Raw genomic sequence first — 21,075 nt, forward strand, 5'->3', positions numbered from 1 at the left:
TCAAAGGCTCATATTTCAGAGCCTACTTCATTTCTGATAAAATATTATTATTTGCTCAGAACTAATTCACTACAAGAGAGCATCTAAAGTGCAATAATAATGATGGATAACAGAGAGTTCATATCATTACACAACATGAACAAGCACCATTATTAATTCATTATCTTTCTGCAAAGCATGGAACAGTCAAATATGACCATTAAAATCTTTCTTCTTCTCATAAACTGAGACAGAAACAATATAATATACAATAAAATTGCCCCTTTCGGCGAAAAAGTATTTTTTTAAACACATGCTAATCAGGCTAGCAACATCCATTAATAGAATGGCACAGTGCGTAATACTTAAGACACTTTCATGCCCAGAAAAAAAAACTCTGGCACAGTACAGGCTGTAGCAGCCTAAAGTTATTCAAATGGAGTCATGCATTAGTACATCATTCTCACAAACACATTTTGGCACTTAATTTTCATTCACTTACATTCAAGATCATACTCAAGCAATAACAATAAAAAACTTAGTTATTCAACCCAAAGGTAGGCTATTATCTGTTCACTTTGTGTTTGCGGGTGCACTTTCATGAGAGGCTGGACACTCACAGAAGGCTTCACTAATGGGTAGGGGTAGTGCCGAGAGAAAGAGGAGGAGCAAACTCAATGTTGCCAAATGTACATAGTCACACTAGTTTGTCACTGAAAACTCTTGAGTCATGGGTGCCCACATGTTCTTTGGGCCCAGTGCTGAGACCAGTGGCACAGCAAGGGGGGGTTTTGGGGGATAACCCCCCCCAGAGCTCATAAAAATTTTAAGTCTATTCCATTTCACTTAATTGGATTGATATTACTCATAGAATAGTGTAAGGATTAATAAAATATCCCTTAGAAAATCGTAAAAATCACCTTTTTGAACCATTTATCTGAAAAATTTCTAGGGGTGGGCCCCCACACCTCCCGTTTACCCTGGTGGGTATTCCACACTCTCAGCCCCCCCCCCCCCCCCAGTATCAGTTGCACTTAAAACCCCCCCTACCCTTAATTCCTAGCTGCACTCCTGGCTGACACAATATACCTACTCATTTGGAAGGTATTGAGGATAATCCCTTCACAGAGACCATCACATTGTCAGCTACTATGCTGAATGTGGCACCATTGGTGAAAGGCATACTTGAATACATACAAGGAGAACGTGTGAGGTTTGGCAACATTGCTCTATTAGCAGATTCATGATCTTCATGATGTTAACACGACGGAGGTCCAAGAGCGACTGAATTTTCGAAGCGTTAGGCCATGCCTACTGTCTCCTGATTGGCCAACGGAAAGTCACGTGTCGAGAAATTTTCCCTCCCCTCACTCCCACTTACTTTAGCCACACCAGCTCACCAGCAAAGATAAAATGAACAGAGTCTAGAATAAGTGAGGGTAGAGCTCGACTCTTTACTAAGACAAAATCAAATAGAAATGACACATTCAGGTTCATGACACATTCAACACAGTCCACAGCAACTTTACTTGGGACATTTTGAGTAGATCAAAGGAGAGTATCTGCTAGCACAAAACATATTTTAAAGAGGTAACACAACTTAACTTTTCTATTAGATGAACAAAGCCGAACTCTTTCCCATTTCTAGCCAACAGAGAGATAACAAAATTTATCAATCAATCAACCTATATCAATGGTCTAATAAAACTATCATAATCCTTTAAAATCGATTCAATGGTTGTTACAAAGTCTTAAGCTATGATCGGTAAAATATTTTATTTATTTTACCGATACCCAAGTCTACGAAATAACGAGCAATGTTACAACAAATTAGTAAGTTGTGGTAAACAAGCCTCAAGAGTTAAAAAGGTACGTGTAAAAGCTTGTTTTAAATTTCCTTACTCATGAGTTTCTACCAATTTAAAATATTTTATTTATGCATATCTAATTTAATGAAAAAGGGCTCTAACCATCCAAATAAATATAATAATTATTTTGTAGCCAGTAAAAGGTTAAGGATATAAAATAATGTTTCTTTAAAGACTGGATTAGTGTATACCATCATATATATATATGGCAACAGCCTTCCTCATCAATGTTATTCAAACCACAACAGTACCACGAAATTTCAAACAAGCTATATCATTAGTAAATTAACTGGTAATCAAAGTTACTTCAAGGCCGCCTGAAAAGCAATGCAACCTAATTCAACAGAGTTGCTTGTTAAGGTTACCTGGCCTTTATACATTCCATGCTCAAGCCAGTGTGGTCCAATCTTAGCAATGTTAACTGGATACTTCTTCACAGAATACATGCCCTAGAAACGAATAATTTTACATTTATGAGAGGATGTGAATACACATGATACAAGTCACAATAATCCTAGAAAGTGCCAATTAATTGCTGTCTATTAGTCATCAATTGTTGGCAATCTATAATTAACTGCTAACCATCAACTATATTTTTTTGCAAAAATATCATAAAGGATTACTATTCTATTCACAACCTTGTAAAAAAACTGCATTCAATCAAGGAATTCTGAATTTTTACGGCACAATCTCTGACAAAAAATTGTATAATATTATTTGGATTAATTTTTCCTCCATCATTTTTGTAGTCAAACTTTTCTTTTTGATATGAAACTACAAGAGTAGTAGTCAAACTAGAAATATTTAAACTTGACGAGTAGTCATCGTAAATGTGAAATAACAGCTATATGACCGAAAGCATCACATTTAACATCTTAAATGTGATGTATTTGGTCATACAACTGTGTAAGCTATGTACATTACAAGTATGATCTTGTTGTTCCCAATCGAATGATGTCTTCTACTTGAGCTTTGGGCTCTCCACAAGGTGAATGTCTACATTGATGCTGATGTTTTGTTTAAAGTATACTAGGACTAGCCGCGGTGATAACTTTTATGGGAGTCACCCGCAATGCACAATCGTGCAAAAGATCCACAGAGAAAAAATCATTCGCCTTGACCGGGATTCGAACCTGGATCCCCCGATTTCCGGTCGAGTGCTTTAACCAGTTAAGCTACCGTGGCGTCATTCTTCCCTGTGGATATTTTCGGACACTACCGGACAAGATGTAACTGGACTGCTGAGCATATGATGCCACAAGCAGTCCAAATCGTGCACACCATCCAAATCGTGCTCTCCGGCTGTGGCGCTGTGCGCACGATTTGGACTGCTTGTGGCATCATATGCTCAGCAGTCCAGCAATATCTTGTCCGGTAGTGTCCGAAAATATCCACAGGGAAGAATGACGCCTCGGTAGCTTAACTGGCTAAAGCACTCGACCGGAAATCGGGGGATCCGCGTTCGAATCCCGGTCAAGGCGAATGATTTTTTCTCTGTGGATCTTTCGCACGCTGATGTTTTGAAACCCCTTCCTTTTCATCTTTAGGGCAAGTGACAAGACTAGATATTTGGCCAGAATATACAGGCCAAGGGTTAATGTCAGGTGGCTGTTGATTGGTCCGATTTTCCCACCTTTTTCTTTTCTCTTCTCTCATTGATCAACCTCGAAATCGTCCTCCAGGTGGTACTTGAGTTGTAGCCGTCGTCTCAGTTGATATTTTTCAAGTCATCACCATCCTTCCAAAAGGAAAGTGGTCCCTTCAACCTTATTTCATCATGCCAAAACCATATTTGACAAAGAGTCTTCCCTAAGATTAGGCACTTGAAGAGGAACCAAAATGGCTATTGTGATAAGGACATCGCCACGGCCCTGAAAAGGGCCTTTAACCCTGGCGAAAGGAGGAGGAGAGTCCTAAACCAATAGCATGGGCTGACCTGCCATATGTTTCCACCATCTCCGCTAAAATCGCCAGAATCCTTTTCAGACAGAGGATTGAAACCTTTTTTCAGCCATAAGAGACCCTGAGGAACCACCTTGTACAGGTGAAAAATTCCTGTGGTTTCCAAATCCCAAGAGTTTATATGATTTCATGCAACTGGCCATTTATATGAAGGTGAAACTGGCAGGAGCATTGAGACGCATGTCACGGAACAAATGTTTTCTAGAAATTGAGAAACCAAGTTTCTGGTCCACTTCAGAAATGGTCAAACCAGCTTCAATACATGCCATATTCATGAGTTCCTAAAAAATGGCACTGAAATATTGAAACTGGTGGGGTGATAAAATCATAGTGGAATACATAGTTCCATTTTTGTGGAATCCAAGTGCAATGGAATCCCACTAAGTGACAGCTAATTTCTCTCCTTAATGAAGTTTCATAGTTGAAAGCTTTTATAGAACATGTATCTATGACTTAAGCAGCAGTAAGAGATTCAATAAATGGGGATAGGTGGCTAATATTAGTCAATGGTAAGTGATTTTACAAAATCACTTTCTAGTCCTTAAAGGAGTACTCCTTCCTCAAACATTTACTGTACACGTGTGGCTGAGGCTTAAGAAAATTGGAAAATGGAATGTAGGTAAATTTTTTTCACTGCTGGTTTTCATCATAGAGGTACATCTCAACAAATAAAAATGTCATTCTTAATCTTAAACTCAAGAGGCAGCATAAGGAAAAACTCTTATACATTTCCCTATGGAGAGCGGAAGACAGCATCTTTCTGGCCCTGTTCATCAGTAGCGGAATTAAACGCATCAATAATACCTATCTTCAGGGGGAGGGCCCCTCATGACACTTCCTATGCTTCAGAGATTTGAATTAAGAATAATATATATAGACTGAATCACATCAATAAGATTAGGTTTATAGGCATTTGAAGACCTCACATACCTCATTAACTGGACATGCGCAGGGTAGTTGAAGTTTTTTGAAAACTGTTGGGCATTGATCATTGTAGGGAGACAATGCACAAAGGTCATCGTAGTGACAAGAGCCAATGTTATCCACACATGGAATTTCAATCCATCCCAAAAAAGAATGCTTTTTAATTGTCACGGACGCCTACCACATAAAAATATCTATTAGATATCCAAGTCAAACATTTTATAAAAGCATGAATAGATTTCAAACTTAATAATTACCTCAACAGGGGATGATATGTTTCGAGCAATATTTACAATTGCACTTAGCGTCTCAATTCCAGGTATAGTCAACGGGAAAGGAGTAACATCGAGATAAGTCAACTTGATAGGGTCCGTAGGTGGGCCGCAATTTGACCATTTCAATCCACTTGAGATTTTCAACTTCTAAAACAATCAAAAAGACACTATTAACGCTGTTTCGGTGATTAGTGACAAATACTACTAAAGTAACTTAGATAACCTTGCTTCGTTGCTCGGTGAGCGAACAAGGTTACCTCTGTTGCTACAGGAAGGACGAAGAACGTGACTTACCTTAGATTGTGCCCCAATTGATACTAAAAATAACACCACACACACGATAGATTTGAAATTTGTAAACATTTTTGAAAACTTTGTTTGGAAAACTACAGCAAAATACCGCTGCTTTTTCAAAATTTAAGGAATTCCGATGCGCAATCGCGCTATGGTGAAAAATGTGAATAACGAGAACCACGGGAAGGCGAAAATGGGCGAGGACAGATCGGCGACGGTGTAACCAAAGAAAGAATCAGCAAAATTTCGTTTCGTCGCGCGTCTTGAGATGTTTCATGGCTTCACTAATACTTATGTCGCACAGCGGTGAAACTTGTGATAAGTCCTAAGATTTTGACCTTCACTCTTTGCTGCTACCTTGAGGCACCAATGAATCATGTGTCCGTGATAAAATGCGGTTAAGGTGATTTAAATGTTAATTTGTATTCCATCCCGAAATATGCGAAGTACTACATTTAGTATGTATTGGAACCGTATGTAGCTACTTAATTCTTAAATTTCCTTTTAATTAATCTCTTAATTTGGCAAATGAAATCAGTGGTGAATCATCATATTATTTAGTGATTGGTGGTTCATTGCAATTAGTAGGTACTACTACCCTTATTCGCTTTATTATTATCCATTACTATCCCAGAGGAAACGGATTATGCACTTTTTAACTTTTGCTTCGTTTTAGTGAAATTTTGTTCTGATTACCAGCGAAATTCTTAATATTTTTGCTAACTATTTTGCTGGAGTTTAAACCCTGTTAGCTCACATGACACTTACATAATCTTTTGACAGCCCGTTTTCAAACTTTCCTTCAATTACTCTGGCTGTTTAAACGTGCTTAATGAACTTCGGCTTTCAATGTGTTAAAGAGCCCTGCACCGAGTTGTGTTACGCAATTGTTGTTATATCCTTGCTGAATCCCCCGGCCATTAAATCAATTTTTCCTTGTCCCTGGGCATTTTTACGATCATTCTAAAATTCTGCCATTTAGTGCATATTTTTAAACCAGGAAACAAGACGTTAAGAATTATATAGGCCTAAGTACCTACTGCTAAGGGATATGAGTGTCTTGTCTGGACCACTTTAGTCCTATCTTTAAATTTGTCATTCGAGTTAACATGACTGTTATGCTGGTCGCTCTACCAGAACTACTTTGATTTTCTCTCAGAATTATGTTCTAAAAGCATTAGATATTGGTTTGAAAGTTGAGGCCGTATGCAGGGAATTTACCTAAGCATTACAATAAAACTTGAGAGTTAATCGGGGATCTTATTTGGGTCCATTTCTCTGTAATATACAAGTGACATTGCAAGTTTAACCCAACATACCCAATTTCTCCTATTTGCTGATGATTTAAAACTGTCAACAATCCATAAATGTCTTGCAAAATGGCATAAATCAAGTATCCTAATGGTGTACTCTCAGTGCCTTAGAACTCAATATCAATAAGTTTTACTGCATGTCATTCTACAGAAACAATACTCCGGTTATTTTTTTAAGGATTGCATTGTGAATACACCTCAATGCCAAACTATGGCGATCAATGATTTGGGCATATTACTTACACTCGCTAATACTTTTGACAAATATGTTAACCCTATTGCTTCAAAAGCATATAAAGTGATAGGGTTCATTTAGATTTACCAGAGACATCTTTGATTCAGCTATCATAAAATCACTATTTAACATGCTTGTTTTACCTATTTTGGAATGTGGTATCATTGTATGGTCACTATTTTATGAGTGTCTAATAAATAGGTTTGAAAAAGTTCAAAGACATTTTATTAGGTTTTGCATGTGCAAAGGAGGTGCTGACGTCGACAATATCTCTTACTGTTATGGGCTTACTTGGGGATTTCAACTCTATCTTCACAGCACATGTGATGCTCTTATACAGGTTATTGAATCGCAGTGTTTAGTTCTGATCTTTTGGAATTAGTTTCCTCACAAAACTATATCATACTACTAGAGGCAAGTCTTTATTCCATAGAGTATTTAATAAATAAAATTATATATACCGTAGCTCTATTGCAACAATTCTGTGGGAAGGAATTGAACTTCCTTCCGTAATCGATATTTTGGCCATGAATGCTATGCAATTTAACCCTTACCTAACCCTACATTTCTAGTGATGTACATTTTCAACTCATTTATAAATATAATAGCAGCTACATACTTGAGAATTTAATTTTGGTATTAAAAATAGTCCTTAATTCTGCCCTATTTTCACCCTATGCATAGTAATTTAAAACTATGCCTATAGGGAGATTCTAGAAAAAATATTTTGCATCCAGCAACTCTTAGTAGTTTTTAAATTTTTTTCTTAGGGTTGATATTTGTTGATTCCCATTTCAAAATATATTGTGCGCTATAGAAAACCCAAGGACAATTGCAGGCAGGCAATATCAAATTTCAGTTGGGTGCCAAAAATTCATAAATGAAAAATGGAGTAATTTGTAGCTTCTTTTACTCTAACACTAACTTTTTTTTAGATAATCAGTTGCATTAATTACTGCACCTATAAATATGGGTAATATTTTGAATAGTTTTTTTGGTGTTTAAAAGTGGAATAATGTTTTAATATGGGGTAAAAATTGTTTTTAATGATTAAAAATGTAGTTGTAATTTCCCCAAAGATTTTCTAACCCTATTACAAAGGAACGTTTTTTCCTTGTTCTATAATACCAGGCAGTAGCTACGGTGTGTATGCATAGTAATTTGTAATTGAAGTTTTGGACATTTAAAAGAAAGTAATATTTTTACCTTTAAGAGTTAAATGAACCTTCATAATGTAATAACAATAAATATAATGAAATATTTTAATCTGCAGAAATGTTGCTTTAGTAATGGTATTTTATCACCTTTCATACTTCAATGTAAAGCTAAAGTAAATAAAATTTAAGGTACTAACTGAATTCACTACTTCTTTTTTAATATTTTAGGGTGAAAATCACCTGTAGTTATGGAATGGCTAAAGGTAGAGGCATGAAATTTAAAACCAGTCATCATATAAGGAAACCATGTTTCTTTACCAATGTAGCCAACCACAACCGCCTCATTCATTGTTCACTTGGAACTATTAATTTATGAGTGGCACAGCTGTTACCAGGTGCGGATCCAGGATTTCTTTCTGGGGGGGCACAAGCAAGGCCGTAGCCATGATTTTACTCTGGGGGGGGGGGGGCAAGGATATCTCGTAATTCAAAACGAACGAAATGATAATGGGACCGAATTGAAAATCTTGCATATTTTTGAGGGTCTGGGGTGGGGGGAGGCACGTGCCCCCTCCTGGATCGGCCTATGGCTGTTACTGAACCCTTTTTTGTACTCTTAACATCATGGTCATACTATCAGGGCCTGATTTTGGATGTGAGTGGCCCGTGACCTATTTTGGTGGGAGGGCAGGAGTCCCACTGTTTCAAGGTGTTGCTATTAGTACCGTAAAAAAAAAACAGAAAATGCAAATAGCACAATTTTCAGCAAATTTATTAACAGTATACCAAACTGAGCTCTTCGTCTTCCTAAGTACACAAAGAGCTGCACGCTCACTTCTTGTTTCCTAAGACAATGCTTGGTGTGCCACTGGTTGCATTCATGGCTACATTAACCCTTTCGATACTAATGACGAAAATATGCATCTGGACGTTTCTTGACCCAGGAGATGAAAGCTGCAAATTTTGGTCGGAGATTTTTCTACACAGAAGAACAAATAACGAAAATATACATTTCCTTACTCTCCCCCTTTTATGACGGTCGTGGATTTGCGAAGACTTAGTTTCAGGACCCAGCTATGAGGGACTTATCCTCGAAATCCAGAAGCAGGTACCCGGACCCCTCTTCTTAAATTATCCCTCTTTGTGGTAAGGGTAATTCAATTGTTCATTCAGTCAGTTTTCAAAATAAATATTTGTTCCTTTCGCAAAAAATATAAGCTAATAATTGAATTCTTTGTCTTTTGAGCAACATATACAATTTTAAAACGAAATTCTATGATAAATATGAACTTATATCTTCAGTATAAACATCAATGTGGAAATTGTTGCTGCATTGAATGCGTTAGTATTGATGGTAGAGCTTTGTTCAAAATTTGACAATTCTCAGAATAAAACGAGGAATTCTATTCGAAGTTTGCAATTTACGTTCAAGCAACAATTATCCATAAAGCTAATTCATATAAGCAAAGCATGATTTACCGTAAATCAGTGACGCAGGTAGGATTATAAATTTCGAAAGGAGGGAGCCCAACTACCCTCTGAGTCCGAGATAATGCGGAGTCCCCGCTGGGAAGGGTCGAAAAAGGTTGGTGCTTTGAGTGTATGCGAGCTATTATCTGCGAGCCTCTTCTTAACAAATGTCCTGCAAAAACGCTCCGTACAGAGGGGACGGAAGCGTGTCTTTGGACTCAGTACAGCAGTCATGTTAAGGAGAGAACTCCACCATCTCGAAAGGGTTATGAGTGCCATGGATAAAGTGTTTTTATCAGCAGCATTAACCTTTTATTAACGTCAATGTTTATGAATGCACGTTAACCGAATATGTACAACCCAGCTTCACTTTGAATCCCCATATGCATGATGTTTTTTTTATATTTTTCCAATTTTGTGGGATTTACCTCTATATTGGTGAAAGGCTCATGCTTGGTGGGTGGCCCAGGCTCCATTGGCTCCCCCTTTGATCCAGCCCTGTGACCAGGGAATTTTGCCTGAGGGGTGGGGGGAATAGAAACACCCCAGGATCACCCACCCTCCGAGGGATACCATCACAGGGTCTTGGGGGTCAGGCCCGTGCTGGGACACCTGAACATATCCTGGTGCACCCACCAGCCTGGAAATCTTTGGCACCCTCCTGTTCCAAAATTGACAATTTTTAGTCCGAACACCAACAGTCATTTGATTTCCTATAATGTCTCATTTAACAGCATAATTAACATCGTCTAGAGTAGGCAAACAATAGCTTAAATTAATTTAGTTTATTCTGGATCACTCCGGTAGTCCTCCCCCTGCATAGTGCTGGTGCCCTCTGGCCTTGGCCGTCCACCGCCCTTAGAAGGGGTCCAGCACGGGTCCAAAGGGTCCAGTTGGGGTTGTTTATCCTTGAGTAATATTTTTTAATTTAACCTTCTCAGAAATTAAGTTAAGCTCTCTCTAGTGAAATTTTTGTATAATATTGAAAAGTGTAGCCAGGGCTGTGTGAAACGACAATTCTGATCAGTAAAAATTGTAATTGTGACAAATTTGATTTGAAAAATTTTTCTGGAGGGCCACAAGCCTTCTGGAAGAGTGGACAGGCTCCCATCGCATCCTGTTAGCTACGACCGTGGCTACCAATAATTATGTACCTACCTTCCCTGATTGTCGATGTATACTCTAGACACAAACTATTGGAAAGGAAAAATAATTTTGGGAAATAAGGTGAATCGGTACGTATTAGGAACAAAATAGTCACGCATTGGTATCTATTATTTACTTTATTCTTTATATTTTATGGTGTACTGGCTGAAGATAGTAACTATTATCACAAGGGAAATTTTCTATAACTCTCATAGCTTATGTACAAACATCGAATCACAATTTACTGAGTTCATCATTCCTCATGCTTTAAGCAAATCATCAGTCTTTGAAAATACCTTTAAGTACACAATGTTTTCTCAGACAAAGTATTCACTTCATTTTCATATTTAAGGCTAATCTTTGGTTTAGCTAGTTAATTTTAGTAGCATATGATGAATGTAAAGAAAATATGTTTCTATTTAATGCGTCTATTGATTATTTTATGCACTCGATAAGGTATTTTTCTATTCTCTTGCAACAGCATTATGTTTCACAGTTTTGTCCTATTATGCCCACATGCTTTGATTTTAAGATTAGGAGAATTGGCGTCACATCTGAAGTAAAACCCCTTCCCATCAATCAGAAACTTATCCATATTTTGGTGATGGGTCATAGATTCACTAAGTATAGATTTGTTCTATTCAGCTCATAGGTTTTCTCATTCGTATGTAACTTTCAGCTTAACTTCTAATGCACATTCTTTGGTGAAACGGATCTGCACGTCAAATTTTGACTGAGTGATCGAAAGAGTTGATATTTTTATAATTTTCAAATACTGTTTAAACTTTTTTAAGCTATGCACCTGTGCAAGAGGCACCCCCATTTTTATCATCAGAGTTCGGGAATTTTTTTTCCTTCTGTAGTGCTATTGCAAGGTATTGGAGTTCTAATGTCACTCATACACCTCAGGGACTTAGAGCAGATAGTAGTTAGATAGATATTGGTGTTAGAGGTGCACCCACAATTCAGGTAGCAGAAGTACACCTCTCATGCGTGGTTATGCATTGTTTTAAGTTAGTAATGCACTATATTTTTCAAAATGGGTAAAAAAATGATGGTCTGTGCTGCAATAATTAAATGCAGAACCATTATGTGATTGTCACTCTTCCATAATAGAATTTTTTATGTGTGAGATGAAATGGAAATGAATTGTGCACTTAAGATATGCACTCTTAATTATTTGTGTAACAGCGCCAAAAGAGAAATACTCGAATGATTTGTAGATAGATTTTTTAAAATTACCACATCTTTTGTGGGATTCATGATTTATCATATCTAAAAGAGTGTTGTATAAATAATATATTTAGGGTGATGTGAGTAATCTTGCTTTATAATGACGGGGAATAATTTGTGGAAGCGATTACAAAAATAATATTTGAAAGATTATTGATGTGACTCTTTGAACTACTTACTCAATGCAAACTTTTAATCCTGTCAATAAATTCCTCACCTCTTAAACTGGAAATTTGTATGTATGACTCTATACATATCTTTGTCTTTGTTTACTTAGGAATAAAAGTCAGTTGATGGTTTATGTATAACAACACAGATTGATATGAATTCTAAGATGCATATTCTAAGATGCATGATGCATATGCATTCTAAGATGCTATGATGGAGAAAGATCATTTCTATGAATGAAGTTTGGTTAGTTGAAGTTATGTATTTGGTCTCGTTGTTGGCACCTCCTACTAGGCCCTGGTACACTGAATCCTTATTAGTATCCTTCCCAGTTAAGGAAGTGGAGTATGGCATAATGTAGAAGTTCTCTGTTCATTGACCTCATGAAGATACCATTCTTCCTCTGTGAATACTAGGTAAAATAAAATGGCTAGGACGTCTATAATGTGGATCAGTCAAGCTGGAAGTTGGCAGCAACACAGGCTATTTGCTTTCCGTCTTTTCCTTTGAACCTCACAGTTCCCCGATATGTTCCAGCCATAATGCCTGCCCACCGTGTACCTTTCACTTTAAACTGTGCAATTGGAAGGTTGTAGGTCCCCTGCAAAAAAACATTTCATTTCTGTGAGCTTAGACCATGAAAAGCTTAGAAAAATATTTAGAATAAGTGGTGGATCTATAAGGGGAGGAAGGGGACTATAGGCCACTCCCCCTACCCCCATTGAGCCGAAATATACACTTGATAAAAGCAAAATTTTTGGGGGTTATCACTTTGCACAAAAATATTTAGTTATATTTTCGCGTAAATTTGCTTACTATTACGCTTTGAATTACAAATTAGTTTTAAAATTAGGGCATATTTGTGGCTTTGTTGGAATTAGCCTAAAACAAGTGTTTTTCAGCGTAAAATATCCCAAATTTCCAAAATTCCCAGACTTGAATCCCCCAAACTCCCCGTTGGCCCCCCTCTTTGTCCAAATCTAGATCTACCGCTGTTTAGAATACCTCTTGCCAATTATCCTCATGAGATGGAAATGCAAATTAGGATGAAGCTGTCCAATGGTAGCAGAAAAGTAATAACACTTACTAGCCATAGTAAAAGATAGTGCATAGTTTTTTAATGTAATGTTGGGGGAAATAACTATCCCAAAAAAGTTAATGGCACCACTAGCAGCTTGCAAGAAAATCTTACCTTTCTGATAGCATAAAGTCTTGAGCATAATTCATGATGTGGGAATAATTCGAACTAATCTTATCGCCTTCAGTTATTTTCATAGGGCTCCTGAAGTCGGAGTTCTGGTTGATTGCCTGTCCCAGCATAATTTACTCTGTTCACCAGAATGGGGACACATTAGATAATGCTTATTCAATATCTTTGAATCTCTTGCTAAAATTTGCATTGTTTTCTACTATTTTTACTTCAGACTTAGCATCATCTCTTGCACTTGGGCCTGGTAAATTCAACAAGACTTAGTGTTGTCAACTTTAGAATATGGAACCCTAAAATGTTAAATAGAAAGCTTTCAAGGTTGTGAATAAGCATTATCTAACCAGACCTTCTGGTGACCAGATTGGGACAGGCAAGCTGTCTCATGTTTGGGACTTATAGCCATGAATTTGCTTATGCACTACCTTTACTCTTTTACAAGGGTACAAAAACTATTAAGCTAATAAAAATTAAAACATGTTGATAAAATTTGAGGAAGGTCATGAACCTTCCCTAGATGCAATGTGTTTGAATTTCCCTCATTGTAAATCAGTATTGCCCTGGTTCAAAGCTACAGGAATTCTTAGAATGCTTGTGGTGGTAGTGAGGAGTTATTTCTCAAAAAAAAAAGAAAGCTCTATCACCTGTCACAATTAAAATGAAATATTTCCTTATTGTGAGATAATTCATTGTGAAAGAAAATCAAAATGCAAATCCAGTTTACCGGTTCAATTGGGCAGCTGCATGGAATATCATGTTCTTCTAGGAGAGGCGGGCAGTAGCCATCAGAAGGTGCCATTGCACATACATCATTGAAGTCACAGGAGCCAAACTTCTTAATGCAAAAGACGTGCATCCAAACTCCCAGCATCTTCCTCTGCATCTGGACTTCAGCCTGCAGAATTAGTATAGATTCATATTACTTTCATTCTGAAGGCAAAATTGTTCACTAAGGGGAGAGAGTGATGAATGTTTTTTAAAGTAGGTATATATATATATTAATTATGTTAGCCCTTCTGCTTCTAAGGACGGTTCTCAGCATGCAATTGAGAAACACAAAGAAAAATATCCAAGACTAAGAAGTGAAACTGAAATGGTGAATTTTTCCAGAGCGAATCTTAAAACTGTGGTCTCAAAGGAGCTTCTTTTCTAGACCTTTCCCTCTATTACTACAGCTCCCTGATAATAATCCAAACCTAATAGACCTTCTAAGCTGACTCGGGCAGTAAAATTGCCGTGCTACTCAGCACCACAAATCATTTGCCAACCTTTAAATATCTGCGCACTCAAGGTAAAATGATCATAAAGGAGTAATTGTTTGCATTTCATTGCTCCCTAATACTCTGAGGAAATGACTGTTTGTGTATCAATAAATGAGTGTATGTATCTAAAAAAGAAGTGAAACTCACCCCATACTTCAACCAGAGGTATGCTAGATTAGAACTAGCAAAAAATGTTCAAACAGTTTTTAATATGATCCATAAAGATATATTTTCGATCTTCCACAGAGTTTTCTACATTTCAATACGTCTTGCATTGGGTTATTTCTTGCCACTGAAGCATAAGATAATGTCTCTAGAACAATTTTAAATAATAATAAAGCCCTCGATCTAGGAACCCTGGAGTTCTGACTTCTCTGAAAAGGTGATCCTGAAACCTCTTCCTCAACTGATACATTCCCTTGGCAAAGTTATAATTTGGTGATCACCATGCTACTAATTTATCACTAAAAGGATATGTATTATGTACGTATACTTCCTTAAAAAAAACTACGACCACCAGATGCGTGATGACCACCAGAGTAATTTATTCTTCACTATAGTTGGTAATTTTTTTATCTCCACTCACAGAGAAAAGCTTGTTTTAATTGATGCGTTAAAGGGTCCAAAGGCTCGGAGGATGTTGCAGATATTCACACAAGTTAGGTAACCAGATTCTCAAATAAAGTTCCCTCTTCTGATATATATCAAGTATTCATCATCCTGCTTTGAAATACTCTATCATGTTATTCTTTTGATTTGAGAAGCTTTGTGTGGTAGTTGATTGCTGATGAAAAATGTTAGAATTTTTGCCCGTACGTAATGTGATTTACTGTGAGAAACTCACCTTAATTGGAGCATTTAGTTTGATTGATGATGTTATTTTTCCAGAAATCACTAGGTCACCTCCCAGGTCTTCATTTTCCTCAGTTGGTGCTTCGGAAGTGGATACTTGAAGGTCTACAACACGGACAGGGTCTGCTGAAGTGCCACAATCTGCAAACTTTATAGATTTGATGCGGACTTTCCTCTGAAAGAGAAAAAAAGAAACATTCAGTAAATGAGTGGAGTGCATCCTTGAGCTCTGGGATGTTAATGGAATGCCTCCCAGTGTAAGGGATTAAAATTGTGCCCTAAGAAGAACGTAGAAACACAATTACGCTAATTTATAATAACCTCTATTAATTAAATTCTCTGGGGTTAAAATCGTGCGTACCAAATATTGAGTGGGACGCATCCCCAATTGATTCCACGCTTGCCAGTGTTTTGGAATAACTTTCGAGCCCCTCCAATCTGTCACTTTTTGTGAGAATTAATCCATTTAAAAGTTAAGTTATCTTATTGAAATTTTCAAGGTACCTACTTAAATTAAGAATCTTTGTCAGCATTTTCCTGAATCTCAAGTTTGAAAAATTTTCCTCAGTATTCTCTTGAGTGTATTTTTTTAAACTGGGATGTTGACAAATATTGTCAAAGATACACTCTAAATTCGTGGGAAATGTCGTGATGATAAAGTTGCGAATGGGTATTTCGTCACAAAAAATGGCAAAATACGATCTGTTGAGAGCAAAGTCATCAACAAATGGGATGAAAGCAATGAACGTTGACTAACATATGGTTTTATATGAATGGCTATGATTGCTAAATGTTTGCTAAAATAAATACTCCCATTACGGGCACAGCGCTGAGGAAGAGTAATAGAAGTCAAGGATTAAAGTGGAAGGAAGAGGTGGCCTGCCAGTGGCGTAGCAAGGAATTTCGTTTGGGGGGGTCCAAAACCAGGGGGGGGAAAATTTTTGAAAAACAGGGCACTAAGTAATGGGTTTTAAAATAATTTGAGCACTTTTCATAATCGAAAAAATTTCATTTGTTACAGAAATATTTTGTGAATTCATGATTTTTCAATATTTAGTTTCCTTTTATGAAGGAAAATAATTGTTTTTTTTATATTTGTATAGCCGGGGGGGGGTCCGGAACCCCCCCACCGGCTACGCCACTGTGGCCTGCGCATGATTCGTGCTGAGCGGGCTGCAGACCTTTGCAGGTTGGGAATGACACGATCATATTCTCCACTCCTTCCGAGGGACAGCTCCAGCGACCGCTTCAATGATGGCGGAAAAATGATCGTTTCGCGTGACCATTTTCTACGATGGCTCAAGGGATGGATATCTCTTCCCTTTTCCCATCACTCAGTAGGTTCCTTTTTCCGTCGGTGTCACCGTCCTTCAGCCAATCAGAACGCACGACCACTAACGGCATAATAGCAGTGGCGTAGGTTTTGGGGGAAACCAGAGCTAAAAGAAAGTTTAATCCATTTCACTTAATTTGATTAATATTACTTTTAGAAAAGCGTATATATTAATAAAATATCCCTCAGAAGGCCGTCAAACTCACCATTTTCAACCATTTATCTGAAAAATTTTCGAGGGGAGGGTCCCCGCACCTCCCGCTTACCCTGGCGGGTATTCCACACCCTCAGACACCCCAGTGTTTTGCGCCTTAAACCCCCCCCCCCCTAGTCTTAATTCCTAGCTGCGCCCCGTACCGCTAATGTTTGGAAAATTTGGTGGTATTATAATAAAATAATTCTCATACTGGAACATTGTACAAACGGCAGAATGAGAAAAGGAATGGTATATCGAATCGTATAGAGATAATGAATACCAGAATATAAACTCAACGCGGACGAAATCTCGAGTTCCACTGTACGTATACGTGCTGAGTTGGATCTCGAGAGGTAGTGGAGAACGCAGACATAGATGGGGGATTTTCGGAGAGCGTAGGATATTTGCAGTTTATAACTAGCGGATGAGCAAATTGGATGTATCGAAGGTCAAGACTACCGTGAGACAGGATGTTCCACGCCCAGAGAACTTGGAGAAAAGATAATTTCACGCGCGTTAAACATGGAACATCAAGCAGTCGACCTTATGACGCTAAGGTTAAGCAAATGCTAGTCTTGATTTGCGTAAAACCATTCTCCGGATTGATAACTGATGATGATGACACTTGATTTAATGGCATACCAGCTCTGCCTAAAACACATGTCGATTTATTTTTTCATTGACGTAGGGGAGGTAAAAATAACGAGACATGGTTCCCCCTCGTCTCTCCTCCTAACCTGATATTTGTTATTTCGCGTATGCGTAAATAGAATGTAAATGAAGATTTTTATTTTACAACTTTGGGAATGTGTCGCAATGGAGGGCTTCTACCTTGGATTAAATTCGGCGCTTCATATACAAATGGTGTGGGTTACTAATAAGTATTACATAACTGACAACAGCAAAAACATTTCTTTTGAATTTGCGGGAATCGCCCCTTCTGCCGTCCCCCTGGATCAACAATTGTCATTTCGGTGAGTAGAAATGGTAGAAATCTAACAAGTCTATGTCTAACTCAGTTGTAAGTTAAACTCAAATCACTTTCCATAGAGAGAGACGTATACTCTGAGAAGCTTATTAGATCCAGTTCTTTTTTAAACACTCCACCATTTTCGGGCCAAAGAAGGGCGAAATTTGATTAGAAGTTCGATTGAAGATTCAGCATGAAGTTCAATCTTCTACAGATAGTAAGACCAATCCGTCACTCTCATTCATGTACCTATTATGCAGAGGGAATTGAAAGGTTTAAACTAGAATTTAATTTCGTACTTTTAAGATTGAAATTGTGAACATCTAACATTCTTTCTAGAGAAGGCTGTAAATGAGTCCGTTTGATTTCATTTTTTCCGACGTGCACTAATTTTCGGGAAAAGGGTCTGAACTCAAAGCTTCGGCTGCCTTGAATTTTACGACGCGGTGGCGAGCCCGAGAGTAGTCCATGCATGTAATTAATTCCTTGGAACTAATTAATGTTGCGTTTATTAAGATTTGATCTTGAATGTAATCGCTGTGTACCTCAATGATTGAATTTCGTTTCTATCCACGCGTCTGGATAACCGGAAGTGACCATCGCGTGACAACACGGGAAATTGTTACTGGGGGAAGCCATCCCTGACCATGAACTTTTCCTTTGTTTTGTGTTTTCCAGCCTTCCTTCGTAGAATCTACATTTTGGATCCCTCTTGACCCTGTATCTCTGAGAAAAAAATAATAACATACCGTGTCACATAAAGTGAGGTAATTTTAGTATCTACGGGTCGTTTTTTACATCCATTTTTCTGTTTGTTGATGATTTTTTTCGGATGTGCCCCGCGTATTTATTCGGGTTTGCTTTCCGACGTTTAGTGGCCGTTGCTGTTCACTGCTTCTTAGTTAACGAAACGTCAGGTAAAAAACCGAATAAGTGCGCGGGACATACCCGAAAAAAACATCAACAACTAGCAGCGGATCCAGGGTAGGGAAAAGGGAAAGGTAGGGGGCTCACTTCTCCTGTATATATTCGACAACTAAAATTACCATTTTAACTAGTGTGTAATGGATTGCCAAGGGGGGCTACAGCCCCCCTTAGCCTCTCCCTGGATCTGCCACTGTTAACAGCCGTAATGACCCGCGAAAGCTTCATTTTTGTGGTCCAACAGGTTGCTCAATATTTGACTGTGTTTCTCCTCACTTAAGTGGGGATGAGGCTATTGAGGGATTTTTATTATTATTATTAAATAATTGGTTACAAGTCGACCATGTAGTCGGGTGGTAACATAAAGTTATTACTAAATAATAATACATAAACCAAAATGCAAAACAAAATACTTAGTACCACCAAATTTTTAAAAAGCCCTCAAAAAAACCATTTTTACACAATAATATACTAAGACCAAAGAAAAAAAGACAAGAAACACAAAATTTTAAAAATATACAATTACAAAGCCCTCAAAATTCAATTTTATCTACCCTTTTGGTAAATATAGAGGCGTGAGTTGGAAATGGCTCAGGAAAATTTCTTCGGGTAAGCCATTCCAATCCTCTATCCCCCGATGTAGGAAGGAAAATTTTAGTCTATCTGTCAGCTGCCTTGGGGCCTTAATCTTATAATTATGATCCCTCCTCCCTAGATAACTTGGTCCTTTTAACCGCTTCGTTAGCTCCCTCCACGCAGGATCACCACTGTAAGTTTTAAATACACACTTCAAGCGTGCTTTCTTCCCCCTTGATTCTAAAGAATTCTATCCCAGCGTTTTTAGCATTTCCGTGACGCTTGCCTTCCTTCTGAAATTTAACGAAACGTCAGGTAAAAAACCGAATGAGTCGCGGGACACACCCGATAAAACATCAACAACCAGCAGCGGATCCAGGGTAGGGAAAAGGGAAAGGTAGGGGGCTCACTTCTCCTGTATATATTCGACAACTGACTTTGGTCACTTGCGCCACAGGTACGGGGTGGTGGAAGGAAACCAGGCATCAGAATTAGCGTGCTATTTACTAAAGGCTCCTAGCGCACCACGAATGGTGTGTTGCACTTAAATTGACCTCCTCACAACGCTCAAGTTGCGTTCGGACGATATCGGAAAAATCTCGGCTAACGCCGAGACTTAGACCCGAGCCCACAGGGTGGGAGGCAAGCACACTTACCCGAGCCCCAACCGTAATGGAAAAGTATTCAATGAAGCCTCATTCTTTTTTTGAATCATCCTAGCTATATGCCCTGGAAAAATACTTTATTCCTTTGCCACACTTGATTTTTTTACCTATTCACTGTTTACCTGACTAAATCATCCAATCATAGAGCTTCTCCGATGGCCACTTCCTATTTTATGACATATTTGCAGGCCACCCGGCATTGTATGGGATTAGGGGCGCAGCTAGGAATTAAGGCTTGGGGGCTTTAGGCGCAACTAATACTTACGGGTGTGGGGGTATTGCATATCCACCAGGGTGAGTAGGAGTTGCGGAGGCCCTCCTCCAGAAAAAAAATTAAGAATAATGGTTCAAAATGGCGAGTTTTACGGCTTTCTAAGGGATATTTGAATAATCCTAACACTATTTTATAAGTAATACTGATCCAAATAAGTAAAATGGATTAAACTTAAAAATTTCTCTGATCTCTGGGGGGGGGGGGGGTTTGTCCCCTAAAACCCCCTCCCCTCGCTGCGCCACTGTATGGGATAATACCCAGAGAAGTGGGAAACTAGGGATTCATGATCACATGGCAGGCGTTTTATGAAAATGAACAAAGCAGGTATGATGATGGTATACGTATGTAACATCAAACAATGGAAAATTCCGTATACCGCGCACGGGATCAGCTTATACCCCGCTCCACTACATTGATCATTATCTGCGTGCGTAGACCAAAAACCAGTGACGTCATGGCAAAGTTAGCAGTGCCTGAACGTACTTCACTTAGTTTTTTTTAGAAGTGAATTGTTACGCTGAGTGTGTTTTTATTTCAAGTTATTATTTACATTTTTATCACATTTTTTTGCTTTGATTACAATTGTATATACCTACTAGAAAATTTTGAGTCAACAAAATTGATAAAATTGTTATTTGTCGATTATGTCTTTCGTTAACCAGTGCCGGAACGCCGTTCCGGCACCATGACACCACTGCCAAATACGTCTTGCGAACGCAAACCCTGGCAAAAAAATTTGCACCAAGAGGATTAATACTTAAGTGAAGAATCCTTTGAGTTATGTTTTCCCTT

General features: G+C 38.1%; 2 protein-coding genes across 2 annotated transcripts in view; both read right to left on the reverse strand.

The window, feature by feature from the left end:
* Positions 1 to 1,051: 1,051 nt before the first annotated feature.
* LOC124162404 (ganglioside GM2 activator-like) lies at positions 1,052 to 5,821 on the reverse strand. Its single transcript, XM_046538926.1, has 4 exons — positions 5,303 to 5,821; positions 4,991 to 5,155; positions 4,740 to 4,910; positions 1,052 to 2,296 (listed from the first exon to the last, which is right to left on the reverse strand). Exons 1-4 carry the CDS (start codon positions 5,369 to 5,371, stop codon positions 2,150 to 2,152), a joined length of 552 nt encoding a protein of 183 aa, XP_046394882.1. The 5' UTR covers positions 5,372 to 5,821; the 3' UTR covers positions 1,052 to 2,149.
* Positions 5,822 to 10,745: 4,924 nt separating this feature from the next.
* Positions 10,746 to 21,075, reverse strand: part of LOC124162417 (ganglioside GM2 activator-like) — a 30,270-nt gene continuing 19,940 nt past the window's right edge. The window contains exons 2-4 of the mRNA XM_046538945.1: positions 15,338 to 15,520; positions 13,956 to 14,126; positions 10,746 to 12,625 (exon numbers count right to left, since the gene is read on the reverse strand). Of these exons, the coding sequence (XP_046394901.1) occupies positions 12,476 to 12,625; positions 13,956 to 14,126; positions 15,338 to 15,520 (504 nt within the window). The 3' untranslated portion in view covers positions 10,746 to 12,475. The remainder of the gene's footprint in view (positions 12,626 to 13,955; positions 14,127 to 15,337; positions 15,521 to 21,075) is intronic.

The sequence above is a fragment of the Ischnura elegans genome, chromosome 7, assembly GCF_921293095.1.
Source record: "Ischnura elegans chromosome 7, ioIscEleg1.1, whole genome shotgun sequence".
Classification (NCBI taxonomy): Eukaryota; Metazoa; Arthropoda; class Insecta; order Odonata; family Coenagrionidae; genus Ischnura; species Ischnura elegans.

Bases quoted from the DNA above. Each gene is read 5' to 3' on its own strand.
- LOC124162404 (XM_046538926.1), bottom strand. From the start codon at position 5,371: ATGTTTACAAATTTCAAATCTATCGTGTGTGTGGTGTTATTTTTAGTA. The intron at 5,156-5,302 runs GTAAGTCACGTT...TGATTGTTTTAG, and splicing joins CAATTGGGGCACAATCTAAG to AAGTTGAAAATCTCAAGTGG. The intron at 2,297-4,739 runs GTATGTGAGGTC...ATTCGTTTCTAG, and splicing joins GCGCATGTCCAGTTAATGAG to GGCATGTATTCTGTGAAGAA.